We start from the raw sequence: 24,936 nt of genomic DNA, 5'->3' as shown, positions 1-24,936 counted from the left end.
AACACTGCAACATTGAGAATGTAATTTCTGCCGTTTGAGTGAGATGCAGAAGAGCTGGCAAATATATCATCGTGGCAAGTGCTGTTTTCCCCCAGCAGGCCCTGGGGAGAGGAAGCATTTCCCTCGCTCTCATTGGTATCATCATGAAGCCCATTCAGAATGAGGGTAGTGCATCCTGCCCTCACTCTAGGGCAGGGGTGGGCACATTCAGGAGGTCCTGGGGCCATTTTCACTTCCCCCAACTGCCCAGTGGGCCATACCGTGGAATTCCGTGGCTGACAGCAAAAAAAATTTGCCGAGCAATTATAATGTAAAGCTAAATTTGCCCGTTGTAGTGTTTTTTCCCTGCAGCAATTTTTTTTGCCACCGTAGTCAACTTGGTGGAGGTCACATGCAGCCCACAGGCTGCGTGTTGCTAACTCCTGCTCTAGTCCATGCAGGGTGTGTGTGTTATTTATTTGAAGTATTTTTATGCTGCCTCAGCCAGCCAAAAAGGCTCCCAAAGTGGCTTACACATAATCAATTAACCCTCTCATCCCTGCCCACAGGCTTACAGTCTAAACAGACATGGCACACAAAGAAAAAGGAATAGGGAGGGAAGAAGAAAACATGGTTTTAGCACAGCTGGTGGAGTGGCCCTGCTCTCCCTCTCATCTCAGCCTGCTGGAGTGGCTGCTGGCAGTGAGAAGAGTGGTGCCCCATCATGAAAACAGGTCAGCAGCAGAAAAGGTGAGCCAGGAGTCTGGTTTCACGTTTTGTGAAGACTGTCAGGCTAAAAGTTCTTACAGGAACTTTTGGGTCAACCAGACCTCCCTCAAAATGAATGTGGTTGTTCTTCATTCTGTGGGAAATTGTTCAAGTAGCTCTCCCTGTTTGTGTAGGACACTTCACAACATCCATTTTTGTGTTGATTTGGGTTTTTCCAAATGTTTATTTTTCTCCCTTTTATGGGTGCGAAATATGAAACACGCATTCCTTGGCAATTTTAACAGTGCACAACCCTTTGGAAAGGCACACGCATACATGCACACACGCCACATGTACATTGTAGGGTTGCCAGCGTCCAACCTGGAGATTCCCTCCCTGGCTTTACATTTTCCACTGGAGCAGGAGATGGTGACCACAACGTCTCCTGATACTCTCCCCTCATTCTTTTATTCGCCCTCCTCCCACCAAGCTCTTGAGTGGGACACCCACAGCTCTAGCAGGTGGAGAAAGGGATGGACAAACTGACTGAAGAGGGGTGGCTGGTGGGCGGGGGCAAACAGGAGAAGCCAGGCTTCGTTATCTCCTAGTTGAGTGGCAAATTTAAAGGCACGTGGGGAATTTCTGGGTTGTGATTTGGCAGTCTCATTTATTGGTGAATTGGGATTTGGTAATTCAAAAAGCATTTCTCATTTTAGACAGAAAGACCAGAAATCGCTCCTGAAAGGAACCACTCCTATTTGCAGAAACAGAATACTGCTAGCAAGAGGCATTTCCGGAGCCATAATTCAAATTTGTGGATGCATGTGTCAAACTTTGTCACAGCACGCATCCTTAAGAAAACACTGTTTGAAATCGCCCTAAGTGTTACTAGGGTGGAGATGGACAGTGATTTCCCAGGCACTCCGCGAGGTGATGTAGGACTAAAGCAGGGCTGTCGAATCTCTTTCAGTCCGAGGTCCAAATTTCATTTCAGAGACGCTCTCAGGAGGCTGCATTCCAGTGGGAGAGGGACCAAAGGTAATAGGGGGCAGGACTAAAGCCAAAGGGGGCAGGGCGAAAACACCAACATATTTTCACTTAAAGCTCTTACTGTTGGTAGCTAAATCTTGGGACAGGCATTTTAAAATTTATAGAATGAGAGGGGGAGGGGGAAAACTGTGTAAAAGCTGGGAAACTGCCAAACTATCATCAGCTGGGAGTGGGGAGCAGGGGATGGGTGCACAGCCACCTGGGGAATCCTGGATGATTGGATCGTGACCCCAGACGGGCCAGATATGGCCAGCAAATCCGAGGCTCAGAACCCCCAGACTAAAGGGAAAGGAAGAAAGCAGCTTTGGCCAAGGTAGGTTTTTGTTCTCCTGGGAAATCCTCACCATTTTGACCAAGGGGTATTGCCACTGACCAATGGACCTGGAATGTAAAACTGGGCTTAACACTAGGCAGCCAGTGGATCACTACTCACCCATTAGAAGCAGCTACTTTGCTCCCCCCCGCCCCCCCAGTTGCCAACCTCCTTTCTCCCTCCATCTCCTGAAACAGCTTGGGAAGACATGGAGGGAGGGAAAGAGAGGAGCCTGCAGTCAAGAGAAGCCCTGTCTCCAGGCACTTGCCTCTGCTGCTATCCTACTCCATCCTCCTCCCAACCTGTTTCAGAAAGAGACTGGAAGAAGCTTTTGGACAGAGCACTGGCTAGACTCACCAGCCTGACCTGCCATGTCTGCTAAGCAGCCGGTCAGAATACAACGCTCACCGGACTCAGCACCCCGGGTAGTCTGCTGTCACTACCAAACAGAGACAGTGCACTGTAAACTCTGGGCATCTCTGCACCAGCCTAAAATCCTGCATTTAAAATGGGGCTTTCTGCTTCCATTTTAAATGAGAATCATGACTGCCTTTTTCACATGCTTCCTTTCCCCCTCCTTCTCCCCGTATCTGAGTCTTCCATGATCTTGCATTGATCTCGCTCCTCTTGCCGCTTTTCCTCTTTTCATGGAGGAAACTGAAGCGGAACGTAACTGGGTAATTTGATGACTCATTATCTATGATCTATTTAAAAACGGAACAAAGGGCATTTAGTGCAGGAGATGCCTGGGAGGGTCACAGCAGGGTCACGGCATCATGTAAACAGCCCGCAAACTTCCGTGAAGAAGCAGTCTCAATCACAGGATAACAGCTCTGTGTGATGAAGCCCAGTGATTGCTGGGAGATGGACAAGGCGTAAGTCTCCCTCTTTTCCAGACACACACACACACACACACACTCATCAGATAATAGCCTTGTATCTTCGAAGGTCTCTCATGCTTAGCAGAGTGGATGCCAGCTGCAACAGTTGCACTTCTACATAGATAAATCTATCAAATTAACAGTGCAAACCTATGCACATTCACTTGGGAGCAAGCCCTGCAACTTTTAATTCCAAATAAACATGCACAGGATTGCAGTGTAAAAAACAAACCTATCATTTGTTTGTTCTCCTAACATTCTTTAGGAAGGCCAAATCCTCATAGCAGATGTAGAAATATTCGTTATGGTTAAAACTACCTTATTTGATAATAATCTGAATAATAATTATCTGAAGTGGAAGATAAGTCTTTCTCCCCACATGCTCTTCACTATGGGGGAAGATTTGCATAGTTGCAGCTAAAGAAAATACTATCACTTTGCAGTGAATTAGGTTCTGCAATAGTTAACTTTCCACAAGTTTCTTCTCCACTGATTGTTCCCCAAGGATTGCTAGTGGACTCCACTACTGCATGTTCGCATGCTGACTTCAACCTACTGAACTGATGGATGTACATTGAAATTTGACCCGTGAATGGTTTGACTGTGATTCTGCGTTTAAAAAACACACACCTGAATTATGCCATGTTCTCAATTTGCAATTGGGACACATGTCTAACTGTTCAAAAGACAGTATGCCACAGCCCCTGATCCTGGGATCCTACAGTGCTCCAAGAAAGACACAGATGAGGTTCATACCATTTTTATGGGGTGGAGGCTTCAGTGCCTTCTGCCAGGTCCTCCTGTCCAAAGGACGCAGCCGTGCCACTATCCTTGGACTCAGAGATGAGTCCACAGCAGCTCTTCCATCTCCTAGACCAGTCTTCTCCAACCTGCTGCCCTCCAGATGTTTTGGACTACAACCCCAGCATCCCGATCATTGACCATACTAGGTTGAGCTAATGGGAGTTGAAGTCTAAAACATCTGGAAGGCACAAGGATGGAGAAGGCTATCCTAGATATTGCACAAGCCAAAGGATTCAGAATCAGAGGAGGACTGTTTTAAGGAACACAGCTGGCTCCTTCAAGGAGGTGAAGCCCAACCCAGAAGAGGCCTTGCCTGCCTTTATAATTCCTCAGATGATTTCAGCTCCACTCGGAGGCAACACCTTTCTATAGCTCAGTCAGTAGGGCCACCTGGAGGCTTTCCAAGGTCCTGAGTCCTGCTCTGAGAGACCTGCCTTGAGTGACTTTGTCTGACTGGCCTTGACCTGGCAAACCTCAAGCCCCAACAAAGCATGACAGTGTGTGCCCTGAACACCTGTTGTTGACCAGGAGTGAGATAAAACAGCCACCATAAAAGACACACCTTGTATTTCTTGCAACCACCTCCACTCTCTGTCAAGTTCTGGGAGTTTGTTTTAGACTTCTGTAAGAAAATTTTATCTTTAAATAAAACACTTACAATTGCTGTCTTGTGTAAACATGTTAAATATTGCAGAACATCCAACATCAGGAGTTTAAATCCTGTCTCAGATGAAGCGCTCCGAACTCTTGATGTATGGTTCATTAAGCCACTACTACACTGCCTTTAGATTCTGGCACTGATGGGTCCCAAAGCTGAGTACTTTTGGTCGAAGGAGAGAAATCCTTTAATATTCAGCTACCCTTGAGGAGCTGCAGCGCCTCTCTACCTGCCAAAGGTTCTTCATGCATTCTTTAGGCCTGGATTGGTTCAGGGCCTCATCTCTTGATTGGCTGGCTAGGATGGGGGGATATTATCTAAACTTAAGTTCCTTCAACAGGGAACACAACCCTGGATATCCTGTTGGTGACCTAGTTCCTGCAACTCAGAACTCCCCTTCTCCGCTAGTGGTTTCTCAGGCCTGCTTTGCTGTGCCTCCAAACCCATTTGATGACTTCTCTTTCCCCACACTACACATTTCTTCCTCAATTATCCACCTCTGTTCAGCCTACTCCACCATATCAATTTTCTCAGCCTTGCAGATGACACATAGACAGATTCCCTCAATCTGAGCCAGCTTACATTGGGATTGGCTTCTGCCTGCTCGATGGACCCCAGACAAGCACACATGACTCCATTTGGGAGAGAAATTCCAATTTCCAATGCAAAGTCTGCAATGAGAGCTGTTTGGGATATAATGATAAGTGGAGGAAATAGGAAGCATGGGTCAGTTATGCTTCTTTTTCCACACATTTCTGATTAACAAAAGACTGCCTTTGGACATGATGGAAAAACGTGGGAAACAGGAAGTACAATTCAACTGCACTTCCTGCCCCTCTTACTGTCATAAACCAACAGCTCTGAGTGAAATACTTTTTTAAAAAGTCTAATTAGAACATTATGTTATGGACACAGAATTTGTGATTCCTTCTTTTGGCTCTCCTGGGATTTTTAGTGCAAAATTCACAACCTTGGTCTTGGTGAGGAAAACCTCTAGAGTTACTCCCATCATTTTTAGGTGGATACCGGTCATCCCACCAATGCAACGAATATGAACTTGAGCACGCTCCGGGAGAGGGCGGAGGACAGGAAGGCCTGGCGTGCTATGGTCCATGGGGTCACGAAGAGTCGGACACAACTTAATGACTGAACAACAACAACCAGTTGTCCAATTCAGGTTCTTGAAATATAATGCACGTGCCTAGGCTGATAATCATGAAATATAGGTTCTGGATCATTGTCCAGTTCCAAGTCTCCGTTTCCTCCCAGTACCCCATTTTCCAAGCCCACACAAGACACATTCAAAAGAGGGATTTCTACCATATGTCTTCCACAACCACTAGAGTCATTTTCAAAACTTCTCTCGTCTATAAGCTGCTTCTCAGTGAGGAACTCAAAGGAGTCCCATTTGTTTTGTAACCCAAATGAAGCTATGTCTGAGCCTTCTAATCTTCCATGGTTGGCTTCAGGATGGCCTCCTGCAGCCACACACTGCATCCCAGTGGGAAAGTTACAGTCAGGTCTTCCCACTAGTGTGGGCAACTGAAGCAAAACATCTATACCCCCATCCATGTCTTCCTGTCCTTCTCCTCCAGCAGCTGGACAATTGGGAAACCGAAGCGATTCTTCCACAGAAGAACCCTCAGAAAATGAGGTCCTCTTACTCTCTGGGAACCCAGAAGCATCCTCCCCTGTCATGCACTCAGCCGAAATGAAGGGTCCTGGCACTATTAAATCTGTCCAGCACCCTTCCGTTGCCTGACAGCTTCCGGATCCGGAAGATGGGTCTGGTGCTTTCTGACCTGTGCCGACCATTTGGCAGTGAGTGCCTTTCCTTTGGAATCGAAGCACTTCAGTGTAAGGTATGGGGCTCCCACTGTCATCCGCATCATCGTCCTCATCTTCTTCTGACAGTGAATGCACAGATGGGGAGAATGTTGAGTATATTTGGGGGCCAAGCCTGCTTCTCTTTCCTGACACGAAAGGCACTCCTGTGCACATGAGGGCATCCACCTTGATCAATTCCCTTTCACCAAATTCCAGCAGCTTCTTTGGACTTTTGTACCTAGAAAAATCCTGATTAGGGAAAGAGAAGGCAGTTGACTGTTTAGAAGTATCTGGCTCGACCTTTTAATTCTGGATTTAAAAAACAAACAAACAAACAAACAAACCATTTTAAACTAGTATGGATCTTGGTAATGATTAATAGCTGGGGTGATTACCAAGTCATGGGCGAAGAAGAGCAGGAACAAATATTTGCATAGTTCAAATACAGCAACATTGTCGGTTGCACCATTCAAGATTTTGAGTATGACGTTTCTCACTCAAAACCCAAGTCCTCTGCTCTTGTTTGCAACCCTTAGTTTTTTTTGAGTTAGGCAGGCACCAAATATGAAATCTCATGAGTTGTCAAGTGTGAAAAGTTATGTACCATTGCATGTCACTTATCAAATCCTATCAGCTGTTAAAGACTGACTATTAAAAGCAACAAGCTATGAGAAAGGCTCACATAGCTCAGGGCACAGGGACCTGCTTTACATGCAGAAGGGCCCACCTTCAATCTCCAGGCCACTGACTCAGAAAAAGAACATTGGACAGTGGCTGCTGATAGCAGTGCTGGATCAGACAGAGCAATGCTCTGGCTCAGTATAAGACAGCATCACATGTTCGTAATGCCAGCTGTCAAATGATAATAAATATCACGGATATCAGGTATCAAATATTTCATGCTCAGAGAACTACTGGTGAAAGTTCTCATTCAACATCACCAGAGTTTTGAGGACAAATTTGTTTCAGGTCTAGTAAGAAGCAGCAATGCCAGATTACCATCAACAGGGTCAAGTGGGGATTAAGTGTCATACACATGCTTTGTCAGAGATACTCAACGAAACGCTCACTGGAGCTACCAGAGGAACCTTATTTGGCTCTTTTCTTCCTTCAGTGGCCATTTCCAGCTCCTCCACATTTCTATTAACACCATCTCCCTGCTGCTTCTGTGGTTCATTCAAAGCACACAGCATTTAATTGAGCTGTGGTGCAATCCACTGAAATGCACATTTACGTCTCAGCAGGTGGTGCTAGGACTTTTCCCTGGCTTTGCAATAAGGCAGTCAGTTTTCTCCAAACCTTTTATCCTCAGCAAATACTTTCCATGTCAACCTGTTTACTGAGGAACCCTACCTAAAATGTCTGCCAAGTCATCCCTATCACACTGCAGAAGATTCAGGGGTATTTTCTAGGGCTCGCAGTTGATTTGTGCAGGGCAGTAGTGGGGCCTCACGGTTGTTCCACTTGAGCCGAGAGCATGATCTACAATGCAACCAACACTGCCCTACAACTACCCATTGCATAGGGAAGACCACTGGCTGTGAGGAGCTGTCTTCCATGACTGTTCTTCTCATCAGGGAACCCCCAAAAGGCTTGGGAGAAAAGCCAGGGCTCTTGGGAACATGGATTGGAAACCACTGCCATCAGGAGTGCTCTGGTTAAACTCAGGAATGGGGAACCTCTTTTACCTCGAGGGCCAAATTCCATTTCGGAAAAGCTCCTGGGGGCCGCATTCCAGGGTGGGTGGGGCTGAAGGCAAAAGGGATGAGACTCAAAACACCAGAACTACCAGCATGTTGTAGCTTAAAGCTCTGGATGCCAGTCACTAAGCTTCAGGAGAGGCATTTCAATCTTTTAGAAGGGGGGGAAACTGCAAAAGCTGGAAAACCACCAAACAATTGGTGGGTGGGAGAAAGGACTGGGAACCCAGGAGGGCCACATCTGATCCACAAGCCTGAGCTTCCCTACCCGTCGGTTATGGGAACAACAAGCAAAGGGAAAGCGGTGATGGAGATCCTTAAAATGGCAGAAGGTGAAGTCGAGAGTTGTCCAAATGCGCTCCACAGCTAACTCAGATCTGTCTGTGGGTCATCTCTTGAGCGGAGGAAGCCTCAGCCTGTCAGTGGTCTGCCTTGGCTGCCCTGCCCTTGGCTGCCCTTCCCAGACTCTGGGAAGAGGAATGGACCTGGCCCAGGGCAAGAATCACAGAACAGATGCTAACTGCAGCCGGGGCGGGGCAACTAACTTCTATTTCAAGAGCCTGCTATACTTCCCATACCAAAGCTTGAGACATCTTGACTTGCTTAACCATCTTCTTGTACCACAGGATGACAGTAAAGGCAACGGCAGACAACATGAGTAGCAATGGAAGGGCAACCAATGTCCAGTTTTCTGCTGCAAATGAAAAGAAAAAAAACCCAAGCAGTTAAAAGAGCACAAAACATCTTTCATATACTAAAATATGGGGATTTGGAATGGAGGGCATCTGACCTATCACTTGCAATATAGGACCGTTGGTTCATCAAGCTCACTATTGTCTACATTGAATGGCGCTAGCTCTCCAGGGTGTCACACAGGGCTCTTTCTCAGCCCTTCCTGGAGATGCTGAGGAAGCGGAGGGCAAGAGAACATGATTCTTGTGGAGAAGCTATGGCTACGGGCAAGCAAGGAAAGTGAAAGAGAATGAGGATTCAGGAGCAAAGAAGATGCAGTGATGCCCACCAATACGGATGGCTTTAAAAAGGGGATTAGAAGAAAACATTTATGGAAGTTAAGGCTATCAAAAGCTACTAGTCCTGAAAGACATGCACTGGCTGCCAGTTGCTTTCCGGGCTCAGTTCAAGGTCTTGCTCTTAACCTTTAAAGCCCTAAATGGCTTTGGACCTGACTATCTAAGGGACCGCCTGTCTCACTATGAACCTGCCCAGCTATTAAGATCTGCAGGAGCGGCCTTCTTGAGGGCACCATGACCCGCAGAGGCCCCTTTGCTGGGCATGCATAAAGGGCTTCCTCCTGTGTTGCCCCCAGACAGCGGAATGCGCTCCCTTAAGAACTGCGATTGGGCCCCACTCTCTTGGCATTTAGAAAGGGTGTGAAGATGCATCATTTCCATTTAGCCTTTTAAATGTGCCACTTTTAATGTTCTGCTGTTTGTACTGTTTTTTATGTTTTTTATGTTCTTGTCTTTAATGGTTGCAGCGATTTATTGCTTTAAATTGTTGTACATCGCCTTGATGACTTTTCAACCAGTACAGTGGTATATAGATGTTAACGACAAATAACAACAATAGTCCTGATGGCTATATGCTACTACCTCCAATATCAGAGGCACTATGCCTCGGTACACCAGTTCCTCGGGAATATGGGTGGGAGGGTGCTGCTGCACTCATGTCCTGCTTGTGAGTTTCCTGTGGGCAGCTGGTTGGCCACTGTGTGAACAGAATGCTGGACTAGACTAGATGGACCCTTGGTTTGATCCAGCAGGGCTCTTCTTATGTACTTAAAGAAGGGGAAGCTTTGGAGCTGGTGATGAAAGCTAGAAGAAGGGAGAGACAGGGAGGAGTCCCCTGCAGCTCTGCCTTAGACTGAAGGGAGTCAGGATGGGGGGAAGGACTCAGGGTGCATGATAAACCCCCTTCCCTTCAGCTGAGGTTACAGGAAACTGTTCCCACACCCAACAAGAGACACGGCCCACCATTTTAGTGGACAGTAATGATCATGGGGCAGACTCATCTGTATCATTATCAGCTGCCCGTGCAGAAGCTTGTCCCAGTGGAGGCTGGTGGCTCTGATTTCGGTGGGTCTGTGAATCCATTCTTGACCAGCCAGAACTCTAAAGAAGCTATCCAAGGGCTGAACCATATACCCAAAATATGTTCAGCACCTTGGATAGCTCCTTTAGAGTTCTGGCTGGGTCTGACTGAGACCCAGAATGGATTCACAGCCCCACTAAAATCAGAGCCACCAGCCTCCACTGCACACGGATTGAGCTTACCGGATCAGGGCAAATATGAAAAGTTGGCCTTGAAGCCTGTGCTCCTCCTTTCAGGCTGTACCTTTTTCATGCAACAATGTGCAACTGGGCTCGGAGAAGTTGCTCCATTTCTTGTTTGTGGGGAAGAAGGTCCGGGCGCGGAGGCAGTAATTGCCGCTGCTTAACGCTATAGTGTTGATATCCAGTGCCTTCTCCTTCCTGTTGCTGTACCTCATCTGGCAGGTAAAGAAAGAAAAAGTCTTGAAATCAATAGGGATGGACGAAAGTCCCTTACCTGGTCCCGCAGCTTGCTTCGCGGTAGGGAGGAGGTGCTCCGTTTCTCCCCGCGAAATTCTTGGTGGGGGGGGGAGGCGCCCTGTCCCTCCCCGCCAAAATTCTGGCCGGGGGGGAGCGCCCCGTCTCCCCGGCTGCGAATCTCATCTCCTGCCGGGACGCAAATGGCGGCGGCCGTAGCCGCCGCCGTTTGCGTCCCTGCAGTCAGCCGTGATAGGCTACGTAAATCCTTACGTAGCCTATCATGGCTGACTTTGGGGGGGGGGGAAAGCGCGTACGCGAATGGCGGTGCCCATGGGCGCCGCCATTTGCGTTCCTTATTTGGGCACATGTAGTCTACGTAAACATTTACGTAGACTACGGCGAAAATAAGGGCAACACAAATAGCGTTGCCCTTATTTTCGCCGTAGTCTACGTAAATGTTTACGTAGACTACACGTGCCCAAATAAGGAACACAAATGGCGGCGCCCATGGGCACCGCCATTTCGTACGCGCTTTTTTTTTTCCCCCAAAGTCAGCCATGATAGGCTAAGTAAGGATTTACGTAGCCTATCACGGTGGTTTTTGAAAATCTAGCCGTGATAGGCTACGTAAATCTTTACGTAGCCGATCACGTTTGTTGTTGTTGTTATTGTTGTTTTTACTTGGAAATGGCGGTGGCAGCAGCTGGTTGGAAGACCGGCCGCTGCCGCCGCCGGGAGCCGCCGCCGCGAGGGACATTCGCCAAAGGTAAGTCCCATCCCCGGGGGGGGGGCGGACCGTTTCTCCACCAATTTCGGGGGGCCGAATGTGTTGGCATTCGGCCTCCCGGAGATTCGTGGAGAAATTCTCCGACATCCCTAGAAATCAAGAGAGGGATCAGCAGAAACATCACCTTGGCTGAGCTGCAAAGCAGCCCAAGAACAAGACGAATCGTGGTGGACCTCAGATTAACACTCAGGTAGCCAACTTCCTTCACTGCACAGGTGGGAGCCTCTTCCAGCCCGAGGGCCGAATTCCATTTTGGAGAAGCTCTCAAGGGCTACATTCGATGGTGGGCGGGGCCAGAGACAAAGGGGTGGGCCCAAAAGATAACGCATATTTTATCTTCAAGCTCTATACTGCCAGTAACTCAGCCTTAGGAGAGACATTTCAACTTTTTAGAATGAAAAACAAAATGTGTTCAAGGCAGGAAACCACCAAATGATTAGTGGTTGGGGGGAAAGGTAGTGGGGCCAAGGAAAGGGGGCGTGGCCATCTGGGGAAGCCTGGAGGGCCAGACTGAGACCCCAGGAAGGCCAGATTTGCCCACAGGTCTGAGGTTCCCCACCCCTGCTTTACTCACTCTCCTCCCATGTTTTTTTTTAACAGTGAGACTGGCAGAAACCTAGCAGGTGAAGCTTTTCTTGGCATGAAGATAAAGCGAAGGGTGTGGGGGAGGGAATCTTTGCCTGGGAAACTTCTGCATTTCAGGCAGCTATGAAAAGCAATGGAGCAAGGGCGCTTCAAAAGGCAGCCGTCCGAAATGTGCGTGTAGAACACATTCCTGGCCTTACTGCCGAACAACCTGCTGATGCTAGGGCATGAAAGACTGCCTGACGTGGGCCAATAGCTCCTCCAGCCCAGTCTGGGCTACCCTATTTTGGCAATCAGCAGATCTCAAGCAGAAGGGTCTTTTCCAGCCCTGCTGTCTAAGGGCCAAGGTGGATGGGCATCCAAAAGAGACAATGACCTCTCTTCTCAAATGTACATGGGACTGTAGCACAGTGGAGAAATCCAAGCCTGGTATGCAGTTGGGGGATTCTGGGAGTTATAGTCCAACACTTCTGGAGGACACCAGGGAGGGGAGGGCTGTATGCTTCATTGCAAATATTTTAGTTCATTTATTTATTCTAAAACCTTTATATCCTGACCTATCTCTGAATGTTTTTATTTATTTATTTTATTTGTATCCCTGTATTTGTATACCAGGAAAATGGCACTAAAGGCAGCTCATTCTGGGTGGCTACCAAGAAATGAATAATTTAACCATTTAAAAAATCCCCCCGTAACATAAAGCACAATAACAACAGCAGAAAGGCATAATGCATAAGCAACAAAATATTTAAAATATTGTTACATGTTTGGGTTTGTTCTGAATGGTTTTCAAGGGTCCTTTACAGGATCCCTTCAAGCTCTGTAAGCGTTGACTCTAAGATCCAGTTCACACATCATGGACAATTCCTGAGTTAATTAACCCAGGAACTGGTGGGGCATGTGGGAGCGAGCCAGTGGGCAGGCTGCCTCCCTCCTGCTCACCACTTCGGCTTTTAATGAACGACCCAAGTGATGAAACCCAAACAAAAAAACAAAATTCAAAATGATCTGGATAGACTGGAGCACTGGGCAGAAAACAACAGAATGACATTTAATAGGGATCAATGCCAAGTTCTGCACCTAGGAAAAAGAAACCAAATGCACAGTTACAAGATGGGGGATACGTGGCTCAACAACACTACAAGTGAGAAGGATCTTGGAATTGTTGTCGATCACAAGCTGAATATGAGCCAACAATGTGATGTGGCTGCAAAAAAGGCAAATGCTCTTTTGGGCTGCATTAATAGAAGCATAGCTTCCAAATCCCAGGAAGTACTAGTTCCTCTCTACTCAGCACTGGTTATGCCTCATCTGGAGTACTGTGTCCAGTTCTGGGCACCACACGTTAAGAATGATGCAGACAAACTGGAGAGGGTTCAGAGGAGGGCAACAAAGATGATCAGGGGACTGGAAAAAAAACCCTATGAAGACAGACTGAAAGAATTGGGCATATTTAGCCTTGAGAAGAGAAGACTGAGGGGAGATATGCTAGCGCTCTTCAAGTACTTGAAAGGTTGTCACAGAGAGGAAGGCCAGGATCTCTTCTCGATCATTCCAGAGTGCAGGACATGGAATAATGGGCTCAAGTTACAGGAAGCCAGATTCCGGCTGGACATCAGGAAAAACTTCCTGACTGTTAGAGCAACACACTGGAGGCATTCAAGACAAGGCTGGACAGCCATCTGTCAGGGATGCTCTGACTTGGATTCCTGCATTGAGCAGGGGGTTGGACTCGATGGCCTTGTAGGCCCCTTCCAACCCTACTATTCTATAATTGTATGATTCTATACCATCTTCCAGGAGGTCATTAGCAAGAAAGTGAGACGGGCCTCCTTTGGACAAGAGTTCCAGAATTCCTGTGTGTACAAAGCTAACATATCAGAACTTGCAATCATACTCCTGAATTCTGAAGAGGATTGTACAAAGTGCTTTTGGGGAGATGATGTTTGAATTGGGGGGTTTTAACTGAAAGTCCTTGGAGGAAGGGTGGGATACAAGTTGATAAATAGTTCTCAAGGAAGTCCTACAATGGGGAAGAATGTTACATATCTAAGATAGTAGCTTTCAAGTTATGTTTCCTTAGACAGTTTGCAAGTTGCATATCCATCTTCTACTCACTATTTTCTCTGTTCCAACTGCCCAAAGCTCCAAGTCGTAGGTCAGATGTTGAAAGATGTCCTTCACACAGGATGGGTAGGAGAAAGTAGTGTTCACTAGAAGTCTGTTTTCGGTCTTTCGTACTTGTAGAATTGGAGGAGTGAGTTGCACTGGAAATGGTTGGGCACGGATTGAGGGCAATATCAAGATAACAAAGACAAGAGAAAGATCTGCACTCATCTCTGGGCATGGCAAGTGAGATGGCTGGGTTGCGCTGAACCAGCACCCGTGGTCTCTTGCACAACCTCAAACTCTCCTTGTACACTCTCTTATATTACAAACATTACAAAAGAAAGAAAAAAGACAGCTCCCTGTACAACAAGATTCACGCCTAGCACATCTCTCGCCTGACTTGTGCAACCTTCTCCTCTCTGGCCTTTGGTTGTCACATCTCAACCCTCTCTTCAGGGTCCTGGATTTTGCCGCCAAAGTAATTTTGGTGGCTCCAATGTCAGTGGGGTGCTCCGGGTTTCGGTCAGAACCAGTACGAACTTCAAAGGAGCTATCCAAGGTGCTGAACCTATTTGGCCTCTGAACCTTAGAAAGCTCCTTTAGAGTCTGTTTCTGACCAAAACCCAGAGTGGATCCACCCCTCCACTGACATTGGAGCCACCAGCTTCCATCGCCTCTCTTGTTGAAGGCCCTCCTTAAATTCTTCCACTGGCTTCCTGGCTGCTTCTGGATCCAGCTCAAGTTCCCTGTCCTTACCTTCAAAGCCCCCCACCCCAAATGGCCTTGTGTCCCCTCCTCATCCCTCTGCTCTTATATGCCAATAAATCTCTGCCTGTGACTTTCACTCCTTCAGCTCCACCACCCTCAGCCCTCTGAAAGTCTCCCTCAAGAGTCCTCCCTTTGCCCCTAGCTCTCCCAGAGGCCATGAGTTGCCTCCCAGAATGCCTCTTTGATGCCACCTTGTTTATTTTCTTCAAAACCCTCCTCAAAACCCAACTTTTCTTTGAAGTCTTTGGCACAACCCCCTCCTTCCCCATGCTGTACTCTATAACTAGGGATGTTGGAGGAATCTGTCTGGGGAGAGGGGGAAGTTCGTCAAGCTTTAGTCAGCTTGGCCCCCAGACTTTGGTTCATTTCCCACAAGCTGGCCTGACTCGATCTGCACTGAAAAGGGCTAACTCGCGGATTTCCGATTTTTAAAAAAAAGTGTACTTGTTTATTTTTTATTTGCAATTTACACAAATTACAATTGTAATTTGCACAAAGTTAGCTGTAATTTGTCCAAATTATAGACATTCTGGCTGCAATTTCTGCAAATTCCTCAAACTGTGGCAGAAATTTACGCAAATTAAGCTGCCATTTGTGTAATCTGTGCAAATTATGACTGTAACTGGTGCAAATTGCTTTTCACAGGACACCCCCTGCCCCCCCCAAAGTTCCCAGATTTCAAGAGCAAACCCCTGGCTCGGCTCGCAAATGCAAGCCTAGGCATGGGTGCTACAGGAATCCGTTGGGTCCTGGTGATGGACATCCCTATCTATAACAACCCCTAAATATGTATAGCTGAAATAAAAGGCATATTTGTCTCCTGCTTTCCTTTCCCTGCTTCCTCTGTTGTCTCTCCAGTGCCAAATTGTAAATTATAAGCCTCTTGGGGCAGGGATCTGTCCTGTGTTTTGTGAAGCATCATATGCATACATGCTGTATCATCACCTTAAGTCTCTCCCAACCCCCACCTTGCCCATGAGCCCAGGATCATCCTCATTAGCAGCTAAAGGCACAATCCTATACATGTTTAGAGCGGGGGAAAGTGCTACAACTCCCAGCATTCTCCAGTCAGCATGGCTGGCTGGGGAATGCTGAAAGTTGTAGGACTTTTTCCCAACTAAACATATATAAGATTGTGCCCTAAGAATTTTCAGAGGGTTTTCTCTATATCTGCCAGGCTGAGAAAAGAGCCTCTGAACATATACAGAGGGTTTTCTTTTCTTCCAGTTGCCAGGGCTTTTGGCACAGAGAGTGCAGCTTCACAAAGTAACATTTAGGAGCATCAGTAAAACCCCCTTCAGCATCTTCACACTTGGGTACCAAACATACCATCAGCAGCGTATTCTATGTCTTTCAGCTGCACCCATGCCGATGAGATGATTCCAGTGCCAGTCCTCATCTGAGCTTTCACCTGGACCCAGTGTCTGTTGTTGAGCTCTGGAGAGACGCACGTTAAGTTGCAGACTGCTTCAGAGATGTCTCTGCAATGTGAGACGTCCTTCCACTCAACATCATAAGGGTCCCTGAAAGATGAATCAAGACCAGCAGTGTGGGGTTAGCGTTCAGATTCACCCAGGACGGGGCAATTTCAGCAGTCACAGTTGGGATCTAATTGACAGCAGAGAGCAGGGCTTACTAGAACAAAGGCTCTGCAAGACTCAGCCCCCAAAGGATTTACCATTGGTTTTAAATGATAGGTGGGAGGGAAGGTTTGTGACCAGCCCAAGATCACGCTGTGAGCTTGGCGGCTGAAATGGGAATTTGGGTTTCACGTATGGAGTCATAGCCAAGATAGTATAATGTCCTACACCAGGGATGGCCAGAAGGTAGATCTAGATCTACTACTGGTAGATCTCTTGAGTGATTTGCAGTAGATTGGCAAGGATTTCTGACTCCCACTTATTTAACAATAGCAGCAACAAAATTACCCCCTCACCTGCCCTAAATTGTCCTGCTAAGGTGAAGCAAGCCTGGGGTAACCTGGAGTGGATTTCTGTGTGCTAGGACTCTGAACTCCATTAAGTTTTGGTACTTAAAATAAATTCCTGGGCAAATTCTTTAACTCTAATTCAGGGATTGGCAACTTGTGGCCCTCCAGATGTTTTGGCCTACAACTCCCATTATGCCTCACCACTGGCTATGCAGGCTAGGGCTAAGGGAAGTTGTAGACTAAAACATCTGGAGGGGCACACTTTGCCCACCCCAACTCTAATTGTAGGTTTTACACATGAGGCTCCAGCTAGTGGATTTCAAGGTTCTAGTAAAAAAACCAACATAAATCCTGCAAGCCTGACATCTGTCCACCCTTGTCCTATGCAGAGATTCGTTCTAGAGCTGGGGTCTCTAACAAGGTGCCTGTGGGCCAAACGTGCCTGCGGACACTTCTCTTAGACAACTTACTTTTCTTTTAGTTTCACCAATTTGCCTTCTGGGAAGTCAGTGTTTGTGAAGGGCCATGCCCACCGTGGCAGGCATTTTGTGAGACTGCCAAGGCCATGCTCTCAAAATTCCAAGTGTGCCCATTGACCCAAAAAGGTTGGGGGAGGGGGCTGTTCTAGAGAACAGCATTTTTCAAACCTGCTACCTTACCTCATCAGGCAGGGTCAGATAAACAAATGCTGAAACAGGATCTTGGCAGCGCAAACACTGTGCAAAAAAAAAAAAAAAAAAGGCCCAGAACTCTATGAAAGCCCTGTAGCTTGAGTGCAGGGAGGACTGAGAGAGGATCCCCAAATATAAGAAACCCAAGATATGTTATTATTACTGTTGTTATTATTATTATTGTTATTATTATTATTAACAATATTTCTTGGCCGCCTTTCAGGGCAGAAGCCCTCCCAAGGCGGCTTACAACAATAAAATACATAAAAACAGTTAAAATATAAAAAGTGATAAAAACATAAAAACAATACAAGCAAACAATAAAACCAGCAACAATGTTAACAGCAGTAACAGCAACAATAGCAGTCATATCAAGAGAAGGCCAAGGTAAAATAATATGTTTTCAAGGCCTTCTTAAAAGTCTGCAATGACGGAGTATGGCGGACCTCCAATGGCAATTTGTTCCAAAGGTGTGGGGCCACTGCAGAGAAGACCCTCTCACATGTGATCACCCACATGACTGCTCTCACAGGTGGGCAAATGAGAAGGGCCTCCCTAGATAACTTTGTTGGCCCTAGTCCTATCTCTGAAGCAAGAGGAGGGATAACCCACTTCTGTGTAACCTCGACTACTGAACAAGGAGCACCAAGGCAGCTTGCCCCAACCTGGCACCCTCCAGATATGTCTGACTGATTGGCTGGAGTTGATGGGAGTTGTAGTCTAACATACCCAGAGGGCACCAGGTTGGAGAAGGCTAGCTCCAGTAGGAAGCTGGGAAAGTGACTGAACAGTTTGTGGAACTAAGTTCATGTCTGAAATAAGCAAAGGTACGTGAGCACTTATTCACGTCCAAGAGTGTAATCGCCCTGCCTCATTCACAAAATATTACCAGGGGCCCAGACATCACCATCTTCCATTTGTAGTCCTCCCATGTTTTCCCACTGCTTCTTCCGTCTTTTTTCTTCCCAGAACAAAAATCCACTAGGGAAGAAAAGACAGAAGAAAAGGCTTCACATTGCCTTTTAACTGCAACATTTAAGTCCTAAAACATACAGCACTGCAATTCAACTGTACTGAGCAAGTGAGGGCTCAGTGATGGCAACATTACACCAGCAAAATGGCTCGCCGCCACCACACCTGTCCTGCAACACACACCCACACCTAGAATTATAGAGCTGAAAGCCTTCCAAGTTGGAAAGTATGAATTCTATGCAAAGTTCAAGGCCGACATCTTTTATTTGGAAATGTGCCACTACCTCCATGAAGCCATCACAATATGAATGTCTGCTACATTTTGATAAGTGCTTTTGGGTTCTGGCTAGGTGAGAGGCCCAGGGGAAGCGGTCTGCGCTACAGCATTCACGGTCAGTTCTGGGTCTTGCGAAGCAAGGCAGGAGTCACATCGGAAGCTTGGACAGCTCACTGCAGGAAGTGCTGGCTGGCACACTCTGACATAAGACGCTGTTGTCCCAGCAAAGGACTGCAGTCAACTGAGGTCCTAAGAAGGCTGGCGGAGCTTCTGTCAGAAGCTCCACCCCTGCTGGAGGCTGACTGCAGTTCTTAAAGGGCCAGTGTCAGTTTCTGCAGTCTCAAGCTCCTGCGTGGCTGAGGGACAGGAGGCCCTGCAGGGCAGTCAGCCTCAGATGATGGGAGAGCTATGTCCTCAGGCTGGGATGTTATAGAAGGACTCCCCATGAAGTGGGCTTACTGAGTGCCATCTACATCTGAGTTCTCCTCAGGTCAGCGTGGAGCCTCAGACCCAGGAGACACGACACTATGGGATTTTTTTTTCATTTTTCTTCTTCATATTTTTATGCCATTTTGTTGTTTTATTTTGCACTTACCCCAACAAACACACATTTTTAAGAGATAAAAAAGAAAAGAACTATCTTGTAGCACTATCTGTTTCCCACCCATCTTGTACCTGACTTGTGGGCTAAGATGTTCTGACCAGTGACTGATCTTACAAAGCATGTTCAGCCAAAGGGCAGGTTTCCCTCTCAACAGCTCTGAGAAGTGGGTGAGCCTAGTTCGACTGGCATGAGAAAAATGGAAGAGGATTTGCCAACGGGAATATTTCCCTGGCCCCTCCTATTCCTTATGGCCCATATGGTGTAGTGGTTAGAGCCAGTGTACTGTGGTTAGAGTGCTGGACCTGGGTTCAAGTCCCCATTCAACTATAAAGCTCACTGGGTGACTTTGGGCCAGTCACTGACTCCCAGCCTATCCTACCCCACAGGGTTGTTGTGAGGATAAAATGGAGAGGAGGAGGAGGATTACGTACACTGCAAAGGCAAGATATAAATAATAAATAAAATTAAAACATAGTAGTATCCCAGAAAAATGCAATGGGAGGTTCAGCAGTTTCCCCTTCCCTTTGGTGCTCACATCCATTGGACAGCATAGGAGACTTTGGGCGGGTACCCATCAGCTGGCAGCCACATCAAGAACAGGTTGAAATCCTTCGACACAAGCGTGACGTTACGAGGCGGCTGCAGGAATTCTTCGCCTGTCAGAAATCAAAGCTCCTTTAAATGCTCTGACTGGTTCATCCATTTTCTGTCTCCAAGGCTGGGCCAAGACTTTTAAGTGGCTTAAGCAGAAAATCTCAGGGGAGGCTCACCCTTCTGCTAACTCACACACAAGTCACAAGAGGCATTTCCCTGTCTCACATCCTGGCCTATCTCAGATGAAGCCCTTCAAACTCTCGATTTCTCATTCATTAACAAATGCCTTTACTACACTGCTACACACACACAGAACGAATGCCTTTTCTAAGATGCTGCCTTCTGCAACTGCTCATGCACATCATCTCAGAACAAAGAGAATACACTTCTTACTTCAGAAATATTGCTTTTACTCCTATGCAAATTAGAGTAATAAACTAGAATTTATATCATTAATAAACTGGAACATCTATGATTAATCAATTAAGGGAGCAATCCTATTGCCGCTAGACAGCGGCTAGACAGCCATAGGATATCTAGTTTTCCGGGAACCAACCTCAGAGCCCGCGCTCCAAGGTCAGTTCCCGGAGAACCGACCTCCCGAAACTTCCACGCTGCCTCCGAGGCAGCATGGTACAGCCCTATCCTCTGCGCTCGCAAGAGGAGCGCAGAGCAGCCGAAAAGGGATGACGTTCTGGGGCAGGAGGAAATGCCTGTACAACGCATCCAATGTGTCATACAGCAGCCTCCTCTCCCGCTCAGCCCTCCCACATATACTTAACGTATATGTTAAGTGTACTACCCTCTGTCAATAATGAGATTTAAATCCAAATGGGTTTCTTTTTACTTATTTACTTATTTTGTTTTTGTCTTTCTGTTGGTTGGGGTTTTTTTTGTTTTCCAGAACAAAAACAAAAAAAACCCAACCAACAGAAAGACAAAAACTAAATAAGTAAATAAGTAAAAAGAAACCCATTTGGATTTAAATCTGAGTGGGTTTTTTTCCCATTTAAACCAGGCTTGACAAACAGTTTTGTTGTTGTCTAACAAATCAGTAAAGTAGATGTTTTCAAGCGTGGAACAGCAGGGCGGGGTGGGGAGAGAAATGCTAGTCGTGTGGCTCACAAATTAAGTAATACATGTGGCCACAGTAAAGCCCCTGCGCCCCAACAAGGCCATTAGTCCAGGGACTAAAATTGCCAAGCTGCACCCCTGGTCAGACACCAACATGTCTTGGGTCAGTCCTGCTCCCTGCCATAGGGAGCATGTGGGAAACAAGGGTGGCCGTCTGTCCAGTTTTCAGCCACACACTCCTATATCCCTTTTCATCCTCATGCTCTGGAGATGCCGACTTCCAATCTGAGGCTTATCCTTGCGTGCACGCACGCACGACGGCCATCAATTGTTTGCCATAAATCTCCCACCCCACCCCTCCCACACACCTATTGCCCAAGTCTGGCTGCTGGGCAGACGCTGGTTGACAAAACAAACACACCAGGCTTTCTTTCGTTCTCGGTACACCTTTCCGATGCTCACCCGGTGACAAAACCAGCCCCAGGGATTATGTACTGTACCTAGAGCTTGCCTGAGGGAAGCGAGAACCACCAGGATGCCGACCCTCAGAGGGGACATTCTGAAGAGCAGGAGGGAGGGAGGCTGGCTGGCTGGCTGCTTGCCTTTCACCTGGTAACTTCACCTTTTCACTTTCGCTCTGTGGCTTCCTGGCTGGAACAGACACACTGCGCACATGTGGAGACATGGCAGCCCCCTGGAGGACAGGAAAGGCAACACAGTCACCTGCCACACTTCTGGCGGAAACAGCTCCGTTAGCATGCCAATTGCGGCCTGCGCTCCTTATCTGCATGGGAAGCGCTGCCCTGTGCTAGGGACTGCAGATTTATTCCCTTGCCTGTGTTGGCAATTTGGGGCTCCTTGGAGTGTAATCCCAAAGGAAGAGCTATTCTTTCACATGGCCTCTTCCGTTCTTCCCGTCTCTTGTGTTTTTGTTAGCTTTGCCCCTTCCCCCACCTCCCTTCTCTTTGCTCTCTTCCTCTCCTTGCTCTTGAAATTCTGATTGTAGGATCCTTAGGGCAGGGACCCTCTTGTAAAAAAAGAAATGCTTACATTACTCTGTGAAGCGTTACATAAATTGGTGGAGCAATTAAAATAATAATAATGCAAACTGTAACTTTTGCCCTTTTCATAGTCATTCTTTTTTCTTATCTCCCATCTCCCCTTCCTTATGAGTTTATTTATCACGTAAAAAGGGGGAGATCAACATGACCCCATACAATGGCCAGAGAAGGAATAGCTGCAGGAAGCCTGCTTCCCCTTCCCCTGCCAGAAAGAGCAACTATTAGAATATTATAACTAACAATTAGTGCCTGAGCTTGCTTTTTTCCTTCCCCCTCTCAATCCCTTTTCCTTTTGTGTTGTTTTCTTTAGATTGTAACCCTAAGCCTGTCATCTTTGGGAGCCACTTTGGGAGGCTTTTTAGAAGGTTTAAAAAGCTTCCAAGAAAGAAACAAAGAAAGATGGATCCCACTCTTCTTTCATGTATTTCGGGATGGCTTACCCGGGGTTTCTCACTCTATCCTCACAACATTCCCGAGAACGTGCCTGGCCCAAGGCCATGCAGTAAGCTTCCTTACCAAGCCTTTTCACCCATCTAGCTGAGGCATTGGGCGGGGGAATTAAGGAGCTGGGGAGGCTGGAGGATTCCTTGTAAGCTGGCCTCCCATCCCATCCCCTCCCTGCCCAGGGGAACGCCCCCCTTTACCTTCCCTCCAAGGGTGCTTTTGTGACGGTTCTCTCAGCACCAGCTACGAGGGGGAAGGGGAGGGGAGCTCGGACTCCTGTGTCTGAGTTCGGAGCACTGCCTCTGACATCGGATTCAGGAATCTGAACTATTCTATGGCCCCCCCAGACAATGTACAGGGGCCACAGGATCGCTCTCTAAGAAGGGCTCGGAAGCTGTGCAACAGCAGCACACTGAGCAGGCACACAGGTCACCTGGTCAGAACCTTCCTCACTGTGCTAAAATGCACTGTATTTCTATTTAAGAAAGTAATCATTTCCAAATTTGGATCTATACGTATGCATCAGCATATCCAAAATTTACGCAGAATTTATTCCATGGAATAAATGAACGGCTGCCATTAACTCCTCTGAGGAAGGAAGGGGAGGTATTCTCACAATATGCAAGCCCACCCGCCCTCCGCACACAAACACACTGCGATTACCCGCTGTAATAGCAGCCATTTTGGTAGTCTATAAAGATGTTTTTATTCAGGCGGGCCTTTGGCATGTAAGCTGGTCTGCTGAAGGGAGCTTCCCCCCTTGTTTAAATATTTTTGTATTGCAAAAACAAAAGCAAAACAGATAAGAAGAGTTTTACAAAACAAATAAGAAATTGGTGTACAGTCCGATATAATTCTTTTCAGAATTTTAAAACAGTAATCACTTCTAGTTTTTAAAAAAAGTAAACAATATGCCTGTTTTAGGCTATATTCTGGGCTGGGGTGGGGAGTAACTTTTTTTAAAAAATCAGATAATCATTAAAATCCAGAAGCTCGGAAAAAACACTGTATTTTTGGAAGCAAGGAATTCTTTTTTCAATAATTAAAAAATGGAGTTCAATTTATAATACTTTTGTCCTGTCACTGGCTTTTTCTTGTTCCCATATAACATGCTAATTTAGCCATAGGGACAAAATCCTACATTTTTTCCCCTATCCATTCAGTTATCGTAGGTACAGTTAATGACCCATTGCAATGGCAGCCATGTTTTATTCTGGAGGCCTCTGGCATATAAACTAGCCTGATGCAGTTTTTAATTGGTTGGTGTTGTTTACTTCTGCTGCAGTTGTGTGTTTTTTTTAATTTATTACATTCATATATTTGTTATACATTTATATCCCACCCAAGGCAGCATACACGATCCTCCTATTTTCCTCCACATTTTATCCTCACAACAATCGTGCGAGGTAGATTAGGCTGAGAGTCAGTAATTGGCTCGAAGTCACCCAGTGAGCTTCATGGCTGAGTGGGGAACAGAACCTGGGTCTCCCAAGTCCCAGTCCAACACACTAACCACTACCCAACACTGTCTCTCTTATGGTATATTTTAATTAAGATTGGTTTTAATCTGGATCTTATTGTTAGCTGCCTTGAGCGCTATTTTTTGGTGGAAAGGCAGCATAGAAAATAAATAATATAATGCAATATTAGAAAGCTAGTTCTCAAGACTCTTATCACATCTTTGCATCACCAAGACAGAGAATGTGAGCTATTCTGATAGAAGCAGGCTTGATTTTAAAGAACAGGTTTACCTGGGTCAGGGTCCAGGAGGAAGTTTAACTCTCTCACTGAAAAAGCAAGGAGAAGAAGCAAAAAGAGAGAGGAAAGGAGAAAGGGAAAACAAGACCAGGGGTAGCGTGGAAGTCCATTAGTATCTAAAGCAAACATCGTATTGGCTGTGGAACACGTTCCCAGGGAGGCTGGATGGCTCCCTCCCAGACTAAAACATTCTTGTCCCAGCAGGCCTTTGAGACATAGCTGGAACCTGGGGGTAAGCTGCTAAAATGCTGTTTTAAAATGCGGTTTTAATGTTTTAATATGATTTTAATTGTATTGTTAATTTATATTATAACTTTTGTATATTTTCAAATGTTTTAATTGTATATGTTTTAATTTTTGTAAGCTGCCTTGTGTCCCAGTACTGGGGAAAAGGCGGGGTATAAATATAAGAAGAAGAGGAAGAAGTGTAAGTATACAAAGAAAACAAACACAGCCTTGTTTCTCTGTATGCACACCACAACGTATCAGCAATGGTTAATTTCTGGAGAGACACAGAAGCAGCCTTGAAACCAAGCCATGCCGTCTGGCCTAGAACATGTTGAACCTCGATCTCAGGACCCTCACGTGGATCAGTATGCCAGGGTCAGCCCTGCAAGCTTGAAATTGTTAAGGGTGGGGCCACCATGGGGTGGGGCCCATCCAGTTTCCTGCTTCCTGGGATTCCCAAGAGAGCCTTCCCTTCTCAGTTGTCTGGGGAGGGCTGGGGAAACTTTTCATGGCAGAGATTGATTTCGAGCCCGCTTGTACTGCCGGCTTTCTTTCACACTCGCCCATCGCGCCCTCTTGAATGGGCTTTTTCCAGCAATTGCTCCTTGTGATGCACTGGATAC

At 46.6% G+C, this 24,936-nt stretch overlaps 1 protein-coding gene across 3 annotated transcripts; it reads right to left on the bottom strand.

Annotated features, from left to right (window-relative positions):
• Positions 1-3,676: 3,676 nt before the first annotated feature.
• Positions 3,677-24,226, bottom strand: IFNLR1 (interferon lambda receptor 1). Of its 3 annotated transcripts, none has more exons than XM_084814411.1 (7): positions 24,079-24,226; positions 21,323-21,516; positions 16,030-16,223; positions 13,942-14,090; positions 10,276-10,429; positions 8,499-8,614; positions 3,677-6,469 (listed from the first exon to the last, which is right to left on the bottom strand). In XM_084814411.1, exons 2-7 carry the CDS (start codon positions 21,505-21,507, stop codon positions 5,567-5,569), a joined length of 1,701 nt encoding a protein of 566 aa, XP_084670537.1. In that variant the 5' UTR covers positions 21,508-21,516; positions 24,079-24,226; the 3' UTR covers positions 3,677-5,566. The 3 variants fall into 3 exon arrangements, with proteins under 3 accessions (XP_084670537.1, XP_084670538.1, XP_084670539.1); XM_084814412.1 differs by lacking the exon at positions 24,079-24,226 and adding an exon at positions 19,690-19,810 and having other exon boundaries at positions 3,683-6,469; positions 21,323-21,433; XM_084814413.1 differs by lacking the exon at positions 24,079-24,226 and adding an exon at positions 19,690-19,810 and having other exon boundaries at positions 3,683-6,469; positions 21,334-21,433.
• Between the last annotated feature and the right edge of the window lie 710 nt (positions 24,227-24,936).

Source organism: Heloderma suspectum, chromosome 10 (assembly GCF_057233095.1).
Source record: "Heloderma suspectum isolate Gila_16-S chromosome 10, 16-S_ref, whole genome shotgun sequence".
NCBI classification, from domain to species: Eukaryota; Metazoa; Chordata; class Lepidosauria; order Squamata; family Helodermatidae; genus Heloderma; species Heloderma suspectum.
This window is presented reverse-complemented; position numbering and strand designations above follow the sequence as displayed.

What these genes read in the sequence shown, in the direction of transcription:
- IFNLR1 (XM_084814411.1), bottom strand. Translation starts at nt 21,507, where the DNA reads ATGTCTCCACATGTGCGCAGTGTGTCTGTTCCAGCCAGGAAGCCACAG. An exon ending in TTCCCTCAGGCAAGCTCTAG is followed by an intron (nt 16,224 to 21,322) that starts GTACAGTACATA and finishes TTCATCTTTCAG; the next exon opens with GGACCCTTATGATGTTGAGT. An exon ending in CACATTGTTGCATGAAAAAG is followed by an intron (nt 8,615 to 10,275) that starts GTACAGCCTGAA and finishes TTTCATTTGCAG; the next exon opens with CAGAAAACTGGACATTGGTT.